Raw genomic sequence first — 25,096 nt, forward strand, 5'->3', positions numbered from 1 at the left:
ATGGAACAGGGGGAAGGAACAGGGGTAAGAGATCTCAGATGCTATCTAGTTCAATAGCCTCAATTTATAGATGAAAAAATAAGGCCTGAGAGAACTTCCCACAAGTAGTAAGTTCAAGAAGTAGGGTCAAAGATCTACAACTGGACACAGCTTTCAAGATCATATATTTTAAGATTATAGTTTTCATCCAAATTCTTTATTGTACAGACTGAGGAAAATGAGGACCAGAAAAATTAAATGAAGCACTGAAGATCGCAAAGGTAGTAAGTGGTAGAGCCAGAATTAGCCTTTGGGTTTGCCAAAGCCATTGTTTCTTCCATCGTGATCCAAAGGCAACTATTGCTGTCCTGATCCCCCCAAATCATCTGGCTCTCAACTTCTATATACTTAGTTAAGAGAAGAAGAAAAAAACTCAACTTAAAATAACCTGGGGGCAAAGGATAGAAAATGAAGGATTTTAATTTTAGGGCACAGCTTTTCAAACCAATCAAGGGCCAGCAATTCAACTGGAAAGGTAGATGGTTTTTCTTTGGAAAGGCTTACTCACTAGAGTTTAATGGTTCATGGCTCACCTGAGGTCAGGTTCCTTTCTAAGGTAGGTATTAATCCCCGAAGGCAGGCTCTATACCTCAATCTTACCCACATAAATCAATAGTGAGGGGCCAGGGAATTTCTTTGTAAGTTCATCTTGCTAGGCAGAGCTCAGCAATGGAAAAAGGCTGCCGAGAGCACCAAGGTCCCAAAGCAGAAATGAATGGCACGACATTCAAAAAGCAAGCTGCCATGGGCTAGAGACAAGCTTGCACCTGGCACACTAATCGAATAACAAAAGGCACCATTTTGTCAGTGGCTGCTTCAAGAGATGCCTTATCTAAATAGAAGATGCTTCCTGGCTTCTCCCTGCTTCACCCCAGGATTTTGTTACACCGATAATGTCCTAAAGAATGGCAGTCAATTATTAATCTCAATCGGCTCTGGGTGTGCTCCTGCAGCTGCTGGATTTAGTTTCGAGATCATTTACACACAGGGAACAACAATTATTTGTGTAAAGCAAATAATAACAATAACATTAATATTAATAACAGTAATGTCAAGCTGTTCATCATTCTACCATGTTGTCAAAACAAATCCACAAAGAGAATCATTACAAGACCTCTTGTTTACTTCCATGTCCAAGAACAGGAATCATTTTCTGACCAGAAAATAAATAACTTAGCTTTTTCATTCTCTCAGTTGCTTCTTTCTGGGAAAGGTGATTGGTTAAGTTATGGGCATGATACATACATTTCTATCCTCTGGGTTTCTATACCAAAGGTTTTTATGAGCTGGCCTGAAAACCAAGTTACTGAAATCTACTTATAAATGAACATTTAGTAGCTCATTCAGTCATCAGTTGACGACATCTGTTCTGAGACACAAAATCTCAGTGTTAGAAGTAATTTCAGTGGTCATCTACCCCAAGTTATACCTAAACAGGAAACCCCTTTAAGATTCCTGACAAAATGGTACATATCTTAGTGGCCTCCAGTAGTGGACAAACTCACCTTTTCCCAAGGCAACCCATTCTATTTTGGGACAGATTTTAGTTGTGAATTTTCTTTTTCAATGCAGAGAGAGATTAAATCTGCCCATCTCATAGCCATGATAAAGAAAATCTGTTAGAGGAAAATCCAGAATGGGGTTCCACAGAAAGAAGGAAGTTCCCCTTCACTGGAGGTCTTCAGCGAAAAATTAGATCAATGGGCATTTGTTGGGTATGTTATAAAGGAGACTTTCTGTTAGAAATGGACTCTAAAGTCTCTTCCAAACCTATAATCCCTTCCAAGTCTGAGATTCCAAGAAGTTAAAATGAAGTTCTCCTCTCCTGGACACTCCTAGCTCCACTTTCCCATCTCCATGCCTAAAAAATATCTTCCCCATCTTGCAGCCCTCTCCTTCAACTGGTGAGTTCCTGTTTGGACTACCATTTAAAGAACTGTACAGATAAACCATGCTCACTTTTCCCTGGCTTCATTGCTGACTCTCCAAGCTTTTCCACCTCTGTCCCAGAAGCCTTTTCATCCATGCAGACGTCCTTCCTAGGGTACCTCTTTTCTCACTTGCTCTCACTCTGTCTCTGACTTCCAGCTCCCTTTATATGTTGTATTGTCCTATTTGAATGTAAGTTTCTTGAGAGTAGAGACTTTTTCCCTTGCACTTGTATTTTTAGTGCTTAGCACAGTACACTCTATATCTATATACTACTCGTTCCCTGGCAATTCAGAATTACTGGGAATGGGTTATAATACTATTAATAATCTGTTTGAGCTTCTCTGGTACCAGCCATACTAAAATGAGAATTCCCATTTCTTTGTAGATACTATTATTTTTATCTTCATTGTCTTCTGAAACAGGGAAAATCTCCTTTAAAATTTCAAAGGAGAGATGATGAGCTGAGAGCAGCTGGTTGTAATAAACATTTGGCAACATCTATCCATGTACAATGAACTCGGTCCCACCCCACTAGAGCACTAAGAGAACTCACAGTGAGATGACCATCTACAAACGAGCATATATGGGAAAATAACACATAGTTAGTGGTGGAAAGGATCTTAGCTATCCAGAATAAAACAGAACACATAAAATATTCTTCAAATCTAACCAGAAAGCACATTTACTTACACAGATTCATATGAAAGTTGGTTAAGAGAATGAGGATATTTAACCTAGAGAAGAAAGGATTTAAACTGGAAGATATAATAGCTGTCTTCAAATATTCTGAAGAGTTCTCATGTGAATGAAGGATTGGATGTGCTCTGCTTGGCCCTAGAGAACAGAATGAGGAAAAACGAGTGGACCATGAAAGAAGCAAATTTAAATTTGATTTAAGGTGACACTTCTAACAATTTAAACTATCCCAAAGCAGAATGCACTGCACTTAGAGGTTGTAGTCCCTATTCCCTCCTCACTGGATGTCTTTGGGGAAGAGTAGAATGACCACTTGTTGGGTATGTTATGTAGCATAGTTCATAGATAGTTAAGGAGATTTGGTAGAATGGTTGAATAAGTTATGAATATGAATATGAATATTGTTCTATAAGAAATGACCAGCAGGATGATTTCAGAGAGTCCTGGGGAAACTTACATGAACTGATGCTGAGTGAAACAAGCAGAATCAGGAGATCATTGTACACAGCAACAGCAAGACTACAATGATCAATTCTGATGGACGTGACTTTTTCCAACAGTAAGATTATTCAGGCCGGTTTCAATGATCTTGTGAAGAAGGGAGCCATCTACACCCAGTGGTAACTGAGTGTAGATCACAGCATAACATTCTCACTTTTTGTGTTGTTCACTTGCATTTAGTTTTCTTATTCACTTTCTTTCCTTTTTGATTTGAATTTTCTTCTGCAGCATGATAATTGTATAAATATGTTTACATACACTGGATTTAACATATATTTTAACATGTATATCATATATTGGATTGCTTGCCATCTAGGAGAGGGGGTGAGGGGAAGGAGGGGAAAATTTGGAACACAAGGCTATGCAAGGGTCAATGTTGAAAAATTATCCATGTATATGTTTTGAAAATAAAAAGCTTAAATAAAAAAGATTTTTAAAAGGAGATTTGCATTTAAGTTCAACATCAGACTATTGCTAGAAAGCATGATTCTGAAAATCTGCTTCAGTTTCTTCATTTATGAAATTAAATGATCTACCCTAACTTCTTGTAAACCTCAAAGCACTATGTAAATAGTAGATTATTATTTTGTGGAGGAAATTTTTCTTCAAGGTTTGACTAAATGGTCTCTGTCTCCTCTGTCTTCCTTCCCAAATTCAAGATTCTATGATCAATGACCTCATTCTACAAATAAGGAGTTATCTACCAACACACATCAGAGTTGGGATTTAAACCTGGCTTTTTGGCTACTGTGAATCCATATTCACTTTCCTTACATTATATTGTCTCTAATAACTTTAAGAACAGGAAGAAGGGTTATACCCCCATTTTATTATAGGAGAAAGAGGACCTGGCTCTGCAACTATGTGATCTTAAGTAAGTCACTTCCCATCTTCAGGGCTAAAGTATCCTCATCTGTAAAATGAAGGGACTAGACTAGATCACCCCTAACATTTAACTTTAAACCTATGTGATCCTCTCTAAGTTGGAAAGTGTGAAACTTTTTTCTAAAGACTAGAAATGGAGAGGGGCAGTGGAGGTGGAGATTGATCAGCAATGGACAGGGCTAAAGGCAGGGAAAGAGGAAATATGGAGATGATGTTTTCTGGAGAAATTCATTTTACTCTCTCCTTTTTCTCCTATAGTTGAAGGCCATGGGGAAAATCCTGGAGAACCCTTGACCTCTTCCAAGGTGGGCTGGCAAGAAACCAGGAGGCACTCAGCTGATGGGGAAGTTGAACTTGGTCCATTTGAGTTAAGTGGAATTTTCCTTTGAAGGCCAAGAGATTGAAGTTAAAGGCAAGGAAGAACGTCCTTGATGGACTAATCAGGTGATGGACATCTGAAACTAGTCTACAGATCCAAGTCAACCCAGTCCCATTCCCCACAGTGTTTACTATGGAAACAGTTGAGTTCAATTCAGCTCAACAAATACATACCAAGAAGCTACTACATGCTGGGCACTATAATCAGATCAGGGAAGGTACAGATTTTAAATGGAAATACCCAGTGCCTGCCTTCAAAAAGACAAAAATAACCAACTAGATCATGGATTAGACAACCATGAGAATCAAGATTTGAACCAAGAATCCAAGCCTACAAAGGCAACATGGAAGAGTTGACAGAGAGTGAGTCTCAAAATCAGTTTTAAACTCATTTAACGTATGAACTCCATGATTACAAGCAAGTCATTGGATCATTCAAGGCTCTAGTCAACTTTTCTTAACCTAGCACTCATGAATTTAGGATATATATATACATATATATGTAAATATATACACACACTATATTTCAACATCATTGGTTTCCTTTGCAATTCTATGTTATTTTCTTTTATGCATTTAGGAACATCCTGCTGAAAAGGGATCCTTGCCAGGGTGCCAAAAGGGCCCAATATGCAAAAATTTAGGACCCTTGCTTTTAGACTATGTAAGTTGCAAAGGAGGTAATAGTTTGCATTAGTAGAGGGAGCTTTTTCACCTGGGAGTTCTCTGTATCAGTGAAATAAGAAGGCCAGTCTAGTTCTCTATTTCCTGACTCCAAAAACAGTGCTTTCTCACCTAAACTATTGTCTTCCTGAGTTTAAGCATCTTCCCATTAGACAATGAGAAACAAACTCATGAGAAAAAGCACAGAAGATGGTAACACAATTAATTAAGTTGCCCAAGGCACCAAAGGTGTACAATAAGAACATGAGTAACCCTGCTCTTCTACTGTTTGCCTCAACTTGCTTCCCATTCCAATATTTCATCAGAAAAGCCGAGTTCATGGAGAGCTGCCCTCAGGGACCCCTCACCAGTAAGTAAGCAAGGGCCACAAAAGCAGCATAAATCTTGGTTTCAGGCTTGGTGGGACATCCTCTTCCCCCTTGAAGTCGGGACACTCCCTGCAATCAGAATCTCTCTAGAGGTAAATTATAGGATGGCACAAGGCTCAGGAAGGGTCTGAATGAAGAAGAATGTCCTTAAAAAGTATTTAGATGAGTCCTCCCTAGACAGCAAGCACATTCCAAACCCACAGAAACCTAGCCCTCCCTAACCCAGGGTGACTTGTACCAGGGCTGGGCAAGACCATTCTCATTTTAGCAACTTGATGGCTTACCATCCTCCATAGCTCTCCTCCGATCCCTCCCTGCAGACAAGAGGACACCCATTGGCCCTTCATCACTACCCCAATGGGACCGAACTGCTGCCAAGCTTCCTCAGAATGAAAAGGTTTCAAGTTCAAAAAAGAAATAGTTGGTACGATGGGTAGATTGTTAGACCTGGAGTTAGGAAGTTTCATAGCCCTGAGTTCAGATTCAGCCTCAAACACTTCCAGTTATGTGACTCCGTAAAAAGTCACTTAAACCTGTTTGCCTCAGTTCCCTCATCTGTAGAAGGAAATGATATCACTCCAGTATTTTTGCCCAAAAAAAACCCAAACAAACCCACAATGGGGTAATGAAGAGTAGGATGTGGCAGAAAAAGCACTGAACAAAAAAGGCAACTAGGTCCTAGTCAAGTTTGGAGAAACCTAGAATCAAATAATCACTATTTTGATAGGTTTGTTTTGTTTTGGTTTTGTTTTTGTTTTTGTTTTTTTGGGGGGGATGATGGGAGATATTGACCCTGGAAAAAGATACGAATCCAGAATGGCTATAGATAGCTCTATTAGCATTGTAATAAAGTGCCTGTTCCTCCATAATCCCTCCAGCTCTGGATCTTATCTCTTTTAACCATCTTTGCCAATGTAATTAGCACAAGGTAGCATCCCACAGTTGTTTTCATTTGCATTTATCTACTGGTTAAAGAACTTGAAGAATTTTCCAGATGGTTATTGATAAGGGGGAGCTTCTTTCGATAACTGCCTATTTGACCCCCTCCTGCTTCCTCAGAAACAGGAGCAGATGAAGCACAAAATTCTTAGACCATTAACTTGCATTCGTTTATCCATGATACCCTTTCTTATTAAAATTTTATTGATATATTTTGTTTTTTATTATCCATATATCCCACCAAACCTTCCTTCCCCCTTGAAAGAATTACCCAGTGTAACAGGGATTACTAACTGTTTTTGTATCTTGAACCCATTTAACAATCTGGCCAAGCCTGTACAGGGACACCATTTCAGTATAATAGGTTTAATGGAATTTAATAAAATACAAAGGAAATCAATTATATTAGGATCCAATTATTAAAAGAACTAATATGGCAGATCCTAGGTTAACCTCTGCCTTTTTTTCTGGCTAAACATGTACATTCATTTAAAAAGAACACATTTCCTTATGGATCAAGAACAATCAGAACAAAAATCAGAACAAAAGAGAAAAGCCATGAGGAGAAAATAAAGCAGAAGAAAAAGAAAAAAAGTGAACATAGCATGTGTGGATTTACATTCAGTCTCCCAATTTCTCTCTCTGGATGCAGATGGATTTTCCAGCCAAAATTTATTGGGATTGCTTTGGATCACTGAACTGTTGAGAAGAAGCACATTTTTCATAGTCAATCAACTCTGTCTTTTGTTATTAGGTACTATATCATAGATATGTTACATCATTAGGCTGTAAGCTTCCTGAGGGCAGGAACTTTCTTTAAATCTCCAGCATTCAGCATAGTACTTTGCTTACAAGTAGCCTTTAAATAGTTATCTGTTGGCTTGAAAAATATCACATCAAAATTAATAAATATATGGAAACGATATGCAAATAGAGAAAATTATTGGCTTTGATATTGGCATTCTCCCCATAAAGTCAGACCAGCTCTATGTGCAAATAGTTACAAATAGGCAATTACTGAAAGAAGCTCACATTTATCAATAACCACCTGGAAAACTGTTCAAGCTCTCTAGTTATCAGAGAAATGCAAACAACTGTGAGATACCACATTGTATTAATTACATTGGCAAAGGTGGTTAAAAGTGATAAGATCCAGAGCAGGAGGAGCTGTGGAAAAACAAGCACTTTATTAAAATGCTAGTAGAGCTATCCTCAGGCATCATCTTTTTAAAAAACCATGTCACTGAAAATATAAAATACAAAGCTTTTCATGCCCTCTGAACCACTGATCCCAGTACTTGGACCTTACCTTAAGGATGTTACTAAAAAACAAAACCAAAAAAAGATATGTCTGTACAAAAATATTCCCAGCAGAATGATTCATAAACAGCTGGAAACAATTCGTGTGTTTGATGATCAAGAAATGGCTGAGCAAACGATGGGAATGATTGCAATGAAATATTATGGCATAAGTGGAAATAAAATAATGAAGAATGCAATGACTTATGGGAAGAGTGTGAAGTGAGATAGTGAAGAATGAAAAACAAGAATCACATACACACTAACAATAAATGGAAACTTTTCAAAAGTAATAGCCATAAAGCTTAAAAAGGCAGAAAATGAGAGGAGCTCAATGAATAATATTTTGTAGCAAAATCAGTAATAGATTGAATCAAGAGAGGTCTGAATTGAATCTTAACCAACACTAAGTGTGTGACTTTGCATAGCTCAATTTGCTTTTGGGATGTTTTGGGGGAAATTAAAAAAAATAATTAGTTTCCCTATCTAATGGGTATAATCTAATGGGAATAATAATACCTACATCATTTGACTCACAGGATTATTTTAAGGAAATGCTTTAAAAACCTTAAAATATTATGCAAATATGAGGTATTTATTTTATTATCTTGTCAAATTGATATAATTTTGTTTTGTTTTTGCTGAGGCAATTGGGGATAAGTGACTTGCCCTACATCACACAGCCAGGAAGTGTTAAGTGTCTGAGGCCAGATATGAACTCAGGTCCTCCTGACTTGAGGGCTGATGCTCTATCTACTACCAACTAACTGCCCCAAACTGATACAGTTTAAAAAAAATTTTTTAACTGCATGATGGAGGACAAGAAGAATTTATTCTGGTGTTGGATAACTTGGTTTCAAATCCTTTCTCATGCTTACTACCTATATGGCCTTGAGTCACTTTTATTTTTATTAGGCTCAGTTTCCTCAGCTGTAAAATAGGAGGGGGTTTGAACTAGGTCACATCTGAGCTCCCTTTCCATTCTAGATCTATGATCTTATAAACTAACATTTTTCACAAGAGATTTTTAAAAGTTATTGCTTGCAGAACTGATAACAGCATGTTAACAGCATGAGATGGGAAAAAGTTGATCAGTCAAGTAGAAAGAGTAAAGAATTTTAGATGGACAGTTCAAATTCTACTTTAGTCTCTAGAGAAAATAAAGATATAGAAAAAGTACAAAGCATTATGGGATATACACTCACCTCCTGCTCCCATCTACTATTGCCCTCCATGTTGGTTTGAGGAGGAAACTCCAGAGAGACCAAGGTTCCCTTCTCCAGGGTATATTTGGTTGTTGTAGCTGTCTCTCTCTCATTCTTTTTTCTAGACCTCTACCCCTGGGTATTACCCTTGAATACTAAGTACCCACTACATTAGGAGTCCATTTAAGTAGATATAAAATCAATACCAATTGATTAATTGGACTTCCCCCAGCACTGCCTCTTGCTTACCATCTATAGATCAGCAATTACCTCTCTTAAGAGGAGCTCTATTCACCCAGAACTTATGACCTAAATTAGAAACAATTTCAAATCACTTATGACCATGGTTTCATGATCTCACTAATGAGGGCTTTCCTTCCAGTTCCCCAGATTAGAGTTATCAAACATGGAGAGGCTGATCTCAAACCAGATTAAGATATAATTGAGAAATATATAACAAAATAAACAAAAATCCAATAGATATCGATAACATTAATAACTGGTTTTCTCAGTCAATGTGTGGCCAATAAGGGCAAGGTAGGCTGAGCCATAGTGCATAGAATATCAGGCTTGGAGTCAGGAATTCTCATCTTCTTGAGTTCAAATCCAGCCTTAGACACTTAATAGCTGTGTGACCCTGGGCAAGTCACTTCACCCTATTTACCTCAGCTTGTTCATCTGTAAAATGAGTTGGAGAAGGAAGGAAAGAAGGAAGAAAGGAAGGTGGAAAGGAAGGAGGGAGGAAAGGGAAGGAAGGAAGGAAAAGAAGGAGGGAAGGGAAGCAAGAAAGGAAGAAAGGAAGGAGGGAAGGGGGAGAAGGAAGGAAAGAGGGAGGGAGAAAAGGAAGAAAGGGAGGGAGGGAGGTTATTTTTGATCTTTGTTTTTTCAGGTGAGGAAAAAAGATTCATATTTAAGTAGGGGTTGAATTAGATGAACTCTCAGGTTACTTTTAACTCTGAGATTCTTTCTGCCTAAAAGGGAATACCCAATTAATTATTTAAGGATGACATCTGGGTGGGAAGCCTTCTCCTCTGCCATCATTCACTGCAGCACAATGTTAAATCTTTCTCACCTGCATATTCTCTCTCGCCCATTATGATAGGTGAGGCACACATATGTGCCATCTGTTATCCTCACACAATAGATACACACATTAATCCCACTCTATGAAAAGCGCTGTGTGCACAGCCAAACGCCTATAGCCAGAGAGGGTGAAGGGCCCACAGTGCAGCCTTTTATAAGTTAAAAGCTTTTTGTGGGAAGGGGGTTGAGGAGAGAGTCCGCCCTGCCCTCATAAAGGGCTTGAATTGTTCCCTCTTTGCCATTATATTATAGCATTAAGTCACGGGCAATTCACCCTGTGACAGAAAGAAAGTACCAATTGTTGGATCGACTAATGCTATGAATCACCTCCACCGGGGAGTCTCTGCTCGCTTTACATTAGGGGAGAAGTCAATGCCAGAGATGCTCCAAAGACCAGGGCCTTCCTCCTGGCTCTGGGCTGGACTTCTCTGTTCCTTAAGTCGGGTCCAAGATGAATATTTAATGCCTGTAAATGATCTGAAAGCTAGTCCCCATGCATCGGGTCCTAGATAGTTCATCCATCTCTTAATATCCTGACTCTGGTGCCCAGATATGACAGTAAGTACAAAGACGTGGAGATGTAACTCAGATTATCAATGAAGTTCCAGGAAACAGAGAGACGGTACAGCTAATACTGTAGAGTCCCAGCTGAATCACCAAGGAGGGAGGGAGGGAGGAAATCTTGTGCTATTAACAGACGGCACAATCTCCAGCTCACCATGGTTCCTGCCAGGAGCCCTTACCATTTATCTTTGGTTGTCTAATTGAATTGATAATTGCATCTTTGGATTACCCCCAGACACGTGTCCAGCGAGCTGAAGGATGCAGTCTCCTAGGAGGGAGTAGGGAGAGCTGTCAACGTGAGGACGCTCGTTAGGCAACTCAGCCCGTACTTGCTAATTTGTTGGATTCCTTCATGGGGAGAAGCTAGAGAAAGAACGTTCTAACAACATACTTAATGACAGCGGCAATGTAAACAAAAGTACATTCAAAAGAAACCAAAGGCGCAGCGATGCTAAGGACCAATCTTAGTCCCAAAGAACTCCATTGCTGACGCGAGGTAAATGCAACAGGCAAACTGTTGCTTACGCTGGTCAGATGAGAGCATTGTGCTGATTGCTTTCACTTTCTCTTTTTTGTTTCTGTTATGAAAGGGCTCGTTTGGTGTCAGAAACAACTGTGAGGGTAACTTTAAAAGGCATTAATAAAACTCATATAGAACAACAATAAGAAGAAAATAAATAATAAACAAATGATAAAACTTTGTATTGAACCGGAGTTCAAATCCTGCTTCAGACAGCTCTGTGTGACCCTGGGGAAGTCAGCCCATTTGCCTCAGTTTCCCCCTCTATAAATTAAGGGGACAAGACTTGATGAGCTTTAAGGTCTCTTTCATATTTAAATCTACTACCTTTTGTTAGTTTGTTTTCTTTCTCATGGGTTTTTCCCTTTTGGTCTGATTTTTTTTGCACAAAGACAAATATGGAAATAAGTTTTTAAAAATTGCTGCTAGGTGGCCCAGTGGATAGAGCACCAGCCCTGAAGTCAGGAGGACCTAAATTCAAATTTGATCTCAGACACTTAACACTTCCTAGCTGTGTGACCCTAGGCAAGTTTCTTAACCCCAATTGCCTCAGGGAAAGAAAAAAAAAAAGAATTGCACATATTTAACCTATATCAGGGAGGGAGAAAATTTTTACATTTTACAAAAATGAATGTTGAAAACATGTATTTGGAAAATAAAATATTACTGATTTTTAAAAAATCTACTATCATATGATCCCATATGTAGAAAAAAGACCACATTAAAAAAAAACAACAGAATCTCTTCTTACATTTTCTCTCTGCTTTTTCCACCACCAAACTTCAAAGCAATAATTTAATATAGATCCAGAAAAATGTGAAGTTCATACTAATGTTTACCTAAATCGGAATGCAGTTTTAGAATAAGAAGGTCATTCACTCCTATCCCCTCACTTTACAGATAAGGGCACTAAAAAGATCCCAAGATCTATAAGTTACAAGTAGGACTTGACAACCCCCCCCCCCCCAAAAAAAGGTCGTTTAACTCCAAATTCATTCCTCTTTCCACTACTCTATGGTTTCTTCCCTCTTTCTGAATTTATTTTACAAAAACTGAATAGTAAACACAAGAAGGGCAGCATGGTACAGTGGAAAGGGTATGGGAATGAGTGTCACAAGCCCTTGATTCGAATTTTATCATTGTTATCTATAACTCCATAATGCTGGGCAAGAAACTTCCCTTCTTTGGATGTTAGGGTTCCTCCTCTGTAAAATGAAGGGGTCTCACTAGTGGATTTCTATAGGTTCTCTCAACTGAGAGATAGTTCCCTGAAATATTTACTGGCTGGCAAAGCAATGAGAACCCCAGGGATAGGGATTCTCAGTAACTATTTAAACCCTGGATCTCTTCAAAAATGGGCCAGATTCCAAGGATCATGTCTAAGATTCCTTCTAGCTTTATATCCTATCATCCCAAAGGGAAGCTTTGAAATCTTTCTGGTACCTCTTTGAGTGATAGGAAATGGAATCTCCAAAGGTCATCTTGCTAGATGCTTGCAACACAACCTAAAACTAGCTCTATGTATCTAATCCTGGGAAAATCATCCATTTCTTAACATCCTAACTCTGGTTGCTAAATGTGGAAATAAGTAACCAGTCATAGAACTACATTCAAAGCAAAGAGAAGGTACAGCTAAGGCTGAGTCTTGGCTGAATCACCAAAGAAAGAAAGAAATCAATAGTGAAATGGTAAAGTTTATTTATAGGGTGCCTACTATGTGCCTAGCTAAGTGCTAGGGATGCAAAAAGAGTCAAAGCACATACCTTGTCCTCAAGGAGCTTACACTCTAATGTGCTAATAATTGATTGCATGTTCTCTGGTCCATGATGATTACTGCTAGGTTTAAGGTGGCTTTTTAGCCAAGAAAATCTGGTTTAAAACCAGAAAAACGAAGCAACCTTAACATGAAAGGTGTTGCTCTGTCCCTGATCCTGTGTGCCTCAGATCAAACTGCTGTCCTCCTCCCTCTAACCCAGGGTTTCCTCATTTGTAAAATGAGTGGGTTAGAATAAATGATACCCCTTCCAGCTCTAAATCTATGATCTTACAATTTGTTTTGGGCAAGGGCTTCTAGAATTGTTTCTAGTCTGTTTCACATTTTTCAAAAAAAGAAAGAAAGAAAACAGGAGATATTTCAGTGGAGATATTGAACTCCCCAACATCTCCTAATGGAGGGAAGGCAATAGGATGACAAGAGCTCAGTCTGAAAGAACCACAGTGTAAAAGAACCAGGATGTTGTCCCTTCTCCCTCCCCCTTTTTCCTCACCCTCTGAACCCTGGACAGTTCCCTGACAAGTATCCGGGTGACCTGGCTAAACAACAGCCGATTCACCATAAAAGAAAGAATCAGTCATCCCTCCCTTGTACATCCTTGTTAAGACAGGCAGGGCATAGGGCATGGGAGAATTCAGCCCCTGGCAGCTCCCAATAGCCACAGAATTGCCTTCAATTCCTCATTCAACTTCTGCCCAAAGGCACGTGTCTTCTGCAGCTGTGAGAGGAGATGGTAGCTTCCAGTTGGCTTCCCTTGGGAACCATGCTGAGCGGAGGCTCACTACTTCCTCCCCGGCACCACACACCTGCCACAGAAACCCTAAGTAGTGGAGGGGAAAAAACAGGGGATGCTAAGCTAAGAGAAGGCAACAATTCCCTTTATGCTCAACATCCTATGGTGATTGAGGACATGTGCTAGCTAGCTCTCAAATGAAGGTAGACATTTTCCTTCTGGACATGGTAAAATCTTTTTTTTTTAAGTTTTAATAAAGGTTTTAGCTGATACCTTCAGTTAAACTGGACTGGTTTTTAATATTTTCCTCTCATTTTCCTAATGAATGCACCACTACATGGACATAAAGTGTGGCTACCTGATCCATAATTAGCCATCTTTCCTTCCAGGGCAAAACTTCTTATCCTCAAATCAACTTTGTAATTCATAATATGAAAGTCACATGAGAAATAATTAATTAAGAGAGGGGGGATAGTTGGTTATTTAATGATTTCTGTGATGCTGAAGGAGTGTATTTATTAAGTTTTTAAGAGCTCTAAATGTTGGTATTCTGGAAACAAAGTCTCAGTTGCTCCATCCTAGTTACAGCTGTGATGGATGGAGATGAGACTGGCTAAGAAGTTTCCATAACTCCTATAATGGGGAGGAAGGAAAGTTCTTAGATAACTTCTAGTTTAGAGATGACGGGGCCAGAAACATTAAAATGGTAGAGCAAATGATACTAGTGAGGAAGAAAAGGAAGAGTTGTTTTAAGAAACCCAGAAGAGGAAAGATGCCTTAGAGCTGGGGCACTAAAGGGTGAGCTTCATGGATTTGAAGGTTTATCCTAGGATAGATATCCTATCACTATTCTATTCCAATAAATGCCTCCCCTTTGATTAATAGTCTCCTCCGGCTGAAGAGTGAAAGTGAACCCATTGGGGTTTGCTTAACCCTACAATAAAGCACTTAATCCTTTAACAAAGGACTGGAAGATAGTTCTCTAAGGCTATAAATTGCAGATGAGTTGTTGATCTGTGTTAGTGGAAGGTGTTTTCATCCCAGAGTTCCTTGCATGAGTGAAATCATCAAAATATTAAAATATTAAATCTTAAAAAAAATCTTTAAAATGTTTCTTTTGGTTTCCAAGAGAGATCATAATGGCAGGTCTGTAAGCTATAGTTTAGGATGGAAAATCCACCACAGTAGTGTTCTTCAGGGGACTCAACCTTTGAGTATCATTTTTGGGATACTCAGTATTTGTTCTATTCTTTGAAGTCAAGGAGAACCGGTCTAGTTCACCTGCTCAATCTTTTTCCTACTTCCATTCCCCAAATAAACCCTTGCTCCTCTAGATTAATTTACTCAATTCTTTCAACTGATCCTTAAATAGCTTCAGAAGGGAGCCTTCTTTTCTACTCCAACTTAAACTATTTTTCCCCAGTTGGACGTCTTATGACAGGAACTCTACACCTTTTTTCATCTCAGGTGCCTTCCTTAGCAACATTCATAAAAATCTAGAAATAGCCTCCCCCCACAAAAGATTGTCTGCACTGTCGTCCTGTGCCCTTCTAACTCTTTCTTGCTTTGCCTGTTCCTCAAGGACCACTAGTTGCTGGCATCCTTACATCAAGGAGCAAAGCCCTGCATCCTGGACCTGAAGCCACTGCTATCTCTGGTTTGATGAGCATCATCATTAGGAACTTGGAACAGCTTCCAGGAAAACTCAAGAGTGTGGATGGCATTCATGTGCGAAGGATGGAGTACCCACATCCTTTCTGTGCATCTGGATAAGCCATGATTATCTCTTGTAATTTGTGATTAATAATAGAGGGCTCTCCCCAGCACCGTCTGCGTGGTGAGGTTAATGCAATATTTCGTGTTTGCCAGCCAGCTGCTGTTCTACCATCCTGACAGTAACTAATATCTTTGCATAAGGAGACAGTCTACAAGTAAATCAATTAATTCCTATTTGGCTGGTAGACAGCTGCTGTCCTACTGCAGGATAATTAGATGTACTCCTCATTTATTAATTGACCAGATTTGGCAAAGCTACCTTTTTTCTTTTCTTTCTTTCTTTTTTTTTTTTTTTTTGGACACACACCTTATTTCCTTCTGAAGTTTGACATATAGGTCTGATACTTATCACTGTTCACACACCACACATGGGAAAAGAGGATCCTTTTTCCTCCTTAATTCTGATTCATAAGAGTATTTGCCATGGAAGAGAGGCAGACTAGAGTGGTGGATAGAAAACTGGTTTTGGAGACAAGAAAACCCGAGTTCAAATCTTGCCTCTACTATATACTGGTTGTAGGATGTTAGGCAAAGCATTGAACCTCTCATTGCTCTTCTGTTACTATTTGTCTTTCATTCTCCAAGATGATCACACCATTTGGGAGGCGATATGACATGCAAATGAACTGGATTTAAGTGAGGGAGAGCTGGGCAAAGTCACCATTTTCATTTTCCCCTCCAGAATCATCTGGGTCCAGTGGCAAGATCTAGATAAGAACGATTGCAAATGATTTTCCACTGTTCCTCTAGGTGTTTAGAGCTTCCATCCTGGGAATTATCACCAAATGATATCACCCAAAATTTAAAACATGTTCCTTCTGGGATACAAAAAAAAAAAAAAGGATAATGTACAATTAGGAGGGACCTCAAAGGTCTTTTGTTATGTAATTTTAACCAACTGATTCTAGAAGCCCCCCATAATGTTCTCAACAAGGAATCTTTCACTCTCTAATTGAAGATCACCATAACAAACATATTCCAGACAAGGCAACTGCAAAGAATCGCATCCTTACATTACTAGCTCACTGAGCAGTCCTGATTATTAGGAAGTTGTTTTTTTTAAAAAACACTTGTATTGAATTTAGAGAAATGAACATTTCCCTGTCACTTTCATCCACCAGTATTTGTTCTGTTCTTTGAAGTCAAGGACAACTGGTCCAGTTCACCTGCCAAATCTCTTTCCTACTTCCATCCCCCAAATAAACCCTTGCTCCTCTAGATTAATTTACTCAGTTCTTTCAAATGATCCTCAAATAACATGACTTCAAATCCTGGCAAAGCATTCTTCTAGACACCACCTAGCATGAAAATACGATTCTTAAAGTCTTTTTAATAAGAGAGCTCTCTGGGAGAAGGTGAAGGAGAGAAAAGGAAATATTTAGAATTGATTGTAATAAACGAACAGAAGATATAAAAATTCATTTAAAAAAATGAGCCGAGTCCTACAAGCATTTATCAAGCACTTATGTTAGATGCGGGGATTATAAAAACAAAAGAGAAAATGGAAAATGGCTGGTTTTCTACTGGGGGATGCAGCATTGACACATATCAGTAATCTGGGGATTCTGCAGATAATCTGAAGAGAGGAGAGAGAGACCACCACCAACTAATGGGATCTGGGAAGGCTTCCTGCAGGGCACAAAATGTGAGCCTTGAAGAAAGTTATGGTTGTGGTTCTTCTCCACATAACTCCAACTTATGGTTGTAGTGGGCAACACATTCTGTTCAGGTATGTGGGGACCACCTGTGCAAAGAAATGAATGTAGAGATGAAAGGCCAAGTGTGGTGGAAGGCAAAGAAGCTAACTGGTTAGAACAATCACAGAAAATCAGCTCGAGACTAAGAGAGGAACTTGAAGGTCATCTAATCCACCTCTTATTTTACCGCTGAGGAAACCAAGGCCTGGAAAAATTGAGTGACTTGTCCAGTGTTCCACAGGTAGTAAACATCAGAAATAGAAATAAATCCAGAAAGAACATGATTTCCAGTGGGTCAGTCCTTAACAATGTCATCCTGAGTCATTAGATCGAAAGTTTTTTGAGGGCAGGAACTGCTTTGTCTAGTAGGCACTTAACCAATGTTGATTAATTGACTGATAACTAATTTTGTACCTATAAACTCCCCAATGAGGAAGATGAGGAAAATGGATTTTGAACATATTACATTGAATTCATTTCAATATTTTAAAATGGGCTATATGAAGATGAGGATGATGACCTATCAGTAAAAATACATGTTAAGGTATTTTCTCAGTAGTGGGGATGAGTTCATGCTGAGTCCTCCCAGCTTTTTCCAATTCTTATGTTCTTATGACTAATGACACGAATTTCTGGGAAAAACAAGCTAGAGCCAAAAATAGCCAAATTCTCCTCTACCTAACAGCACTGTGGGGGTCTTAGGTTAGATCTCCTCTTCTTGGATTGGTCTCAAGGGGATGGGGCACTGGGCAGAAAGGGACCTCTATATCCGCTCTGGACCAGAAAAGTGATGGATTAACCCATCAAGTAATTAAAGGTTGTATGGTAGGAAAAAACACAGCAGCAAGTGAAATTGAGTAAGTGGGGATTGAACCCCAGCTCAGTTACTTACTAATCGACTCTATAGGGTCACAGACAAAAGGCTGAAAGGGACCAAAAATGATGCAGGTCATTCTCTGTCCCATTTGACAGAGGCCTTAGAAAGGAACAAGGACCTGCCCAAGTTCATAAAAGTGACAGGATGAGGATTTGAAGCCCAGGTCCCCAGCACTTTATCTCCTGTACCCATCCTGATCAAATCACTGGACTTCTCTGGTCCTCAGTTTCCCCATCTTTAAAATGATGGAATTAGACTCTAAAGCCTGCTAGGTACCTGTGATCCTAACATCTCCATGGGCCTCGGTTTCTACATCTGTAGAGAGCATTGAATCAGCTGGTCTAAATTTAGGCTCCTATAGTCCTTGTATAAACTATCCCCTCAAGAGAGAATCACAAGGGACCAGAAGAAGGAAGGACCTGTTTTTACCAGTCTAGCATATGGGGTAATTATGCCTGATTAATTGTTAGCAACTCAGCTCTGCCTTGCCAGCTGAGTCTGGTCAGAGGCAGGACTGCCCACATATAGACTCAGCCCTCAAAAATGCAGTCAGCAACTACTGAACTGTCGGTGACTTGTCAGAGCATCTGATCAGCAATTAGGTTTTATATTTAGCTTGGGAGATGGCACAGAATGGGGAAAATTACAAGACGTCCAATAGTGGTATTTTTTTCTAAGAATACTCAACACAAATATCATTTTTACTAACTTTCTTTTTTCCCTTTAAACAGTAGGGGTTTGAGTTAAAAATAAGACAATCTAGGATATAAAAGGAGATTGTAACACATTTCCCAGAAGGATTTTTGGCCCTTGTTCATCCATTGACATGGAATTTTCTTCTGAAACACAGCTTTACTCATCTTCTTAAGCTATACATTCCTAACTTCCAAGTCAACACTGGTTTCCTTCCACTAAAAGACAATTTTCTCCTTATTTACCACAGGACTGTAGGTGTAGAGTTAGATGGGATCTTTGACCCTTTCATTTTCCAGGTGAGAAAATTGGGTTTTAGAGAGAGTGGAAATCACTTACCAGGGTCACATGAATAAATGTGAGGGATCAGATTTGAACCCAGCTTTTAAGGTAAATGCAGAGAGAACCAAGAGAAAATTGCATCACCAGGAACAAAATGATTTCCAAGAAATGGAAGGAGTTTAGTACTTAGGATCACAACACTCCTCATTGGCTGTCCATTTTTACATCTTCAGTGGCTTGGCTGGCAAGGAAAGACAGCTGACAGAACATGACTGAGCTACCTTGGGTGTTAAGTTTTAAAGGTCTCGTCATATGGAACTGAAGACCAGAAGGAAAAATGGATTCCCTATTTTCTCTCAATTCCACACCACATTCCCCCACCCCCAGCAGCCCAGATTAACTTCACGATTTCTTCAAAAAAACAAAACAAAACAAAAAAAAAAAAAAAAAGCAGCTTGCCAGGTTTGCGGAGGAGTAGGAGAGAGAATGGTGGCTTGAGAAGGAAACAAAAGCAAAGCAGGAACGCTGAATCTGGTCAGAATACTCACACAAAAAGCAAAGTGATATTAATTTATTTCCCTGGTGAAGGGACTATGATGAGTGTTGTTATTCAATCATTTCAGTCATGTCCAACTCTCTGGGACCCCATTTATGATTTTCTTAGCAGAGATACTGGAGTAGGTTGCCATTCCATTCTCCAGCTCAGTTTACAGATGAGGAAACTGAGATAAACGGAGTGAAGTGATTTGCCCAGGGCCCCACAGCTAGTAAGTGTCTGAGTCTGGATTTGAACTCATGAAGATGAGTCTTCCTGACTTCAAGTCACATAGTACACATAGCTGCCCCTATGTTGAGTGTACTCTTAGCTCAAGATGCTCTCACAAAAACTTCAGTTTCCTCACCTGTAATCCAAATAATTGGACTAGATCACTTCTAAGGTTCTATCCAACTGGTAATCTGTGATCCTATGATTTCCCAAGACTTCTAAAAAATACGCATAGAATAATGCTTTAAAAGTCTCCAGAAGGAAAGACTTGCATGAACTGATGCTGAGTGAAGCGAACAGAACCAGAACATTGTACATGGTAAGAGCGACATTGTGTGATGATTGACCATGACTAACTTAGCTCTTCTCAGCAATACAGTGATCCAAAACATTTTCAAAAGACTTGAGGTGGAAAATGTCATCCACATCTAGAGAAAGAACTATGGAGTCTGAATGCAGATCAAAGTAGTCTATTTTCACTTTTTAAATTTTTTTTCTTGTGGTTTTTCCCTTTTGTTCTGATTCTTCTTGCACAATATGATTAATATGGAAGTATGTTGAACATGATTGTACATGTATAAGCTATGGATTGCTTACTCTCTTGGGGAGGGGGATGGAAAGAGAAAGAGAGAGAAAAACAGAACTCAAAATCTTACAAAAATCAATGTTGAAAATTCTTTATATGTAATTGGAAAAAAATACTATTTGATGCAAAAAAAGTCTAAGGACAAGGAAATGGGAGGGAAAGGGGAATTCTATCAAGAATCTCCACGTTGTATGCCTTAGTAGATAGACAGTTCTCAGTAGTAGCTGATTCTATCCTCAAGCAATAGGCAAATTTCTTAGTAGCCACACAGGTAGGACTTATTAATATCAAAAAAAAAAGTGAGAACATCATATGGCCTATCTACCTATTTTCCTACATTCCTTTTATTCAAATAGTAGACAAATGCACTAAGAGTATTGTTGATATGAATTTTAGTATGGATCAAAGAAGACTCCACAAGCATCAGTCCACAGTAGAAAAGAAAAATAAAATAAAGCTATTTCCCCCTCACCAATTTTTTTAAAGAGTGGATACAATCAGACTTAATTTTTAATTCATATTTTTCATCATTTTCTTAACACCTGACTCAGTCACAAAATTGCTTGGCCATCTGTTCCCCATAAAAATCCATCAGAAAAGTGGAAACAGATCAATAGCTTTATTTGGAAGAACAAAATGACCTCAAAACAGATAGAAATGATTAACATCTGCACATCATTCCATGCTTCTCTTGTCACCACCGCTGAGCAAAAGTGCTCCCATTAAGTTCTTATGCACCCAATTTATATTCAAGAGGAAAAATGAATAAAGGGCCCTGACTCTCCTTCTCCACCATCAAACAGCTCATCCACCAAAGTAAGCCTTAAGAAAAATTTCCCTGAATTCCAATAGACTTGGGATGGAAAGTGCCATCCACATCCAGAGAGAGGACTATAGAAACTGAATGTGGATGAAAACATAGTATTTCATCTTTTTTATTAGTGTTGGTTGTTTGCTTGTTTTTTCTCTCATGTTTTTTCCCTTTTGATCTGATTTTTCTTGCACAGCATGACGAATATAGAAATATGTTTAGAAAAATTGCATATGTTTAATCTATATCAGATTGCTTGCTATCTTGGGGAGAGAAAAAAATTTGGAACACAAGGTTTTGCAAAGATGAATGTTGAAAATTGCCTTTTCATGTATTTGGAAAAATAAAATACTGTTATTTTTTTATTTTTAAAAAAGACTTAAAAAAAGAAAAAAAAGAAAAACTCGCTTGTTTTGCTAACTGCATGAATCACCCAGAGAAGGACAGGCTGAGGGAAATGATATGTACTTATCTCCCCAAATGAACATAATGTCCTTAAGAGCAGGATATAGTTTGGTCTTCATATCCCCAGTACTTGGCACTGTCTAGAGGCTTAATACATTGACTGTTGATTGTTTGATTGAATTACTGGAAGAATTTGCTCATTGTGGAAAGACAAATCAGATATTTCAGTCCTTCAAAGTGAGTTTTCAAGTATCTGGCTAATTTCAACTAGGATAAAATCAAAGCAGACAACTTAAATCCCAAAGGGAATAGTGGAAAAGTGTGAGATGCTGAGTCTAGTACGTTTGAACCCTGGAGACAAGGTTCAAATCCTGACTGTGAGACTAAGGGTAAATTATTTCTTTAAGACCTGCAAAACAGGGATAGAAATAATTCGTGGTACTTATTGCAAAATTGTGAGATCGCAAGATTATGTATATCAAGTACTTTGTAAACATCATAAAAATGATAGCTATTTCTTTTCTAATTTGAAATTATTTTAAAGCATATCTTTCATTTGATCAAGGAAAAAAATCAAACTAGACAACTTAAGTCCCAAAGTAAATGGAGATGAGGTAGAGCAGGGAAGGAAATGGTTCTAAATTATTTACTTTATTTCGACATCTATGTTAAAACAAGAAAACTGCTAAATGATGTGTAGATTCAGTTCCATCAAAGCATGTATAATAGAAAGGAGTACCAAAGAAAATAGGTAATAAAGTGATAATTTGCATCTTTGGATCCACTCCCACCCCACATATCCTGCCCACTACAGGATACAGCAGAAAGGATTTATGGTACCTATGTACAGTTTTTCATTTCTGGATGACTTCTGACAGGGGAAAGTCAGATGTCAAGGGGCTTTAGTGTTGGCTATAATACACTTTTGCTATTTCTTTATCACTTTAAAGGCTTTATTCTTTTCACTCAATCCCTTTTTGTTTCTCAGATTCTTTCTTTGTTTTCTATTTTGTGATAGTGCATCCAACACTCATAAAGATTCTAGCAAAGTGAAAAAAAGTGGGAAAAACAGAATCCAAATTGACCACAAGAGATGGCCGGGCATCTTGAGGGTTAATCATTCTGGCTCTAGGGCCCTCTAATATTGTTCTCACTCCTTCTATTTAGGGGCACAGAGTGGGCTGGAATTTATTCATCTGAAAGAGTAACTCTTTTCATAGTCAACAGGCACTGGAAACGTTTACTGCCTTATTAAAGCTACACTGAGGCAGATTTATTAGGATAGTCACTTAAGAAAAAGCCCCAACACGCAAATAATTAAGCATTGCCAAATGTGCTGAGTGAGGTACAACTCAATGGATACTTGTTAGATGTTAAAATCAGATGAAGAACTTGTTCACATGAAATTCTTTCTCCTGCCTTCTCTGATGGAAGTAGTACTCCCCCAAAGAACTAGTGAAGCAAGCCCAATTCATGAAACTAGTCTATGCAACCCCCAAATTCCCATTGCTATGTTTTTCCAGCAACCCAAACAGTCTATGCAACCCCAAATTCCCAATGCTATGTTTTTCCAGAGACCTTGGAACCAGTCTATGCAACCCCTAAATTTCTAATGCTATGTTTTCCCAGTGGCCTTTGGAGCCATTTTATGCAACCCCTAAATTCCCATTGCTATGTTTTCCCAGTGGCCTTTGGAGCCATTTTATGCAACCCCTAAATTCCCATTGCTATGTTTTCCCAGAGCCAGTCTATGCAATCCCCAAATTCCCATTGCTATGTTTTCCCAGAGCCAGTCTATGAAACCTCCAAATTCCCATTGCTATGTTTTTCCAGCAACCCAACTAGTCTATGCAACCCCAAAATTCTCAATGCTCTGTTTTTCCAGTGGTCCTTGGAATCATTTTATGCAACTTCCAAATTCCCAATGCTATGTTTTTCCAGCAGCCCAATCAGGCTATGCAACCCCCAAATTCCCAATGCTATGTTTTCCCAGAGACCCTTGGAACCAATCTATGCAACCCCCAAATTCCTAATGCTATGTTTTCCCAGTGGCCCTCGGAGCCATTTTATGCAACCCCCAAATTCCCATTGCTATGTTTTCCCAGAGCCAGTCTATGCAATCCCCAAATTCCCAATGCTATGTTTTTCCCAGTGGCCCTTGGAACCATTTTATGCAACCCCTAAATTGCCAATGCTATGTTTTCCCAGAGACCCTTGGAAGCCTATGCAATCCCCAAATTCTCATTGCTATGTTTTCTCAGCAGCCCATGGAATGGCAACCGTAGCTCTGATCTGACTTGTTTAATATTGGTCTTGTCTGACACAGAAGCAGAACTACAAATCTAGATAAACCACTAAGTTGAGACATTTCTTTTTTCACTTCTGATCACCAAAACCCATTCTATAAAGCACAATAATAAAATAAGACCAAAAAAGGAGGAGAATTTGTGCTTGACAGAAGCAAATTTTGAATCCAAACAGGAAATCACTTTTCAATCCTTCAACAAGAAGTATTGAAGTCCAAAGACTGGACTGAAGATGTGATAGATCAAAGCACTTACCTGAGTTGGGTTGTAGAGTTCCTGAAGTGGACTCCTAGAGCCCTTCCGACAACAGATGTCCATTCCAAAGGGATTCCTCCGCATGACTGAGAAAAGAGAGAAGATGGGACTCATCAACAGTGAAAAGGGAAGAATACATTTTTTTTATTTTAAAAAAAGAAAAGAAAGGAAATAGGTAGTTTAAGGAAGGATGGAAGACAGGAGGGAAGAAAGAGATAATGGCCACCACTCATATTTTCCCTCTGCTAAAAGCTCCAGCTGCATTGGTTTCTCAAGGTCACAGAAACTGTCTTTTCCCCATTAATTAGGCACTAATATAATTACTAATCCAATGCTAGGTTGGTGTTATCAGACAAATAAAAGCATCGAAGGCCACCAAAGTAACTTGATTATTTCAATTTTGCTTTATTTTTTTGTTAAGACAAAAAAGAACACGGGGATAGCACAGATAAAAGCACACCAGTCCCTTGCTCAACAAATTCCAGTAGCTCCCTAGTACCTTCAAAAATGTGGCTCCCTAGTATCTCCAAAGTAAAACACCACTAAACTATCATTTAAAACTCATCACAGCTTGCCTCCAACTTAGCTTTTCAGCACTGCCAAACATTACACTTCTTTAGTGTCCTACTTAGCTTCTATTTCTATCCCCAGGCTTGATCACAGAATACATATTTAATTTTTTTTTATTCACTCATTCAATAGGTAGCTCGAATGTCTAGCCTGGAGTCAGGAAGACCTGAATTCAAATTCAACAGCAGATACTAACTGCGTGACTCTGGGCAAGTCACTTAACCCTATTTGCCTCAGTTTCCTCATCTGTAAAATGGGATAAGAATAGCACCTAACCCCTCCTCATGGTTTTTGTGAAGATAAAAGGAAAGAATATTTGTAAAACACTTAGCCACAGGACTTGGCACACAGCAGGTGCAATATAAATGCTAGCTATCACTATGATGATGGTCAAGTCAAGCCGATGCCATTATTCCTTCTTCCTCCTTTCTGAAACTCCCTCTTTCCCTCCTCAACTCCAAAGCTGAGCTCA

General features: G+C 38.9%; 1 protein-coding gene across 2 annotated transcripts in view; it reads right to left on the reverse strand.

The window, feature by feature from the left end:
- Window positions 1–25,096, reverse strand: part of CHST11 (carbohydrate sulfotransferase 11) — a 308,973-nt gene that overhangs the window by 146,457 nt on the left and 137,420 nt on the right. For both annotated transcript variants that reach the window (XM_031938097.1, XM_031938096.1), the window contains exon 2: window positions 24,055–24,140. In XM_031938097.1, coding sequence (XP_031793957.1) covers window positions 24,055–24,140 — 86 coding nt within the window. The remainder of the gene's footprint in view (window positions 1–24,054; window positions 24,141–25,096) is intronic.

This window comes from Sarcophilus harrisii, chromosome 5, assembly GCF_902635505.1.
Source record: "Sarcophilus harrisii chromosome 5, mSarHar1.11, whole genome shotgun sequence".
Lineage (NCBI taxonomy): Eukaryota > Metazoa > Chordata > Mammalia > Dasyuromorphia > Dasyuridae > Sarcophilus > Sarcophilus harrisii.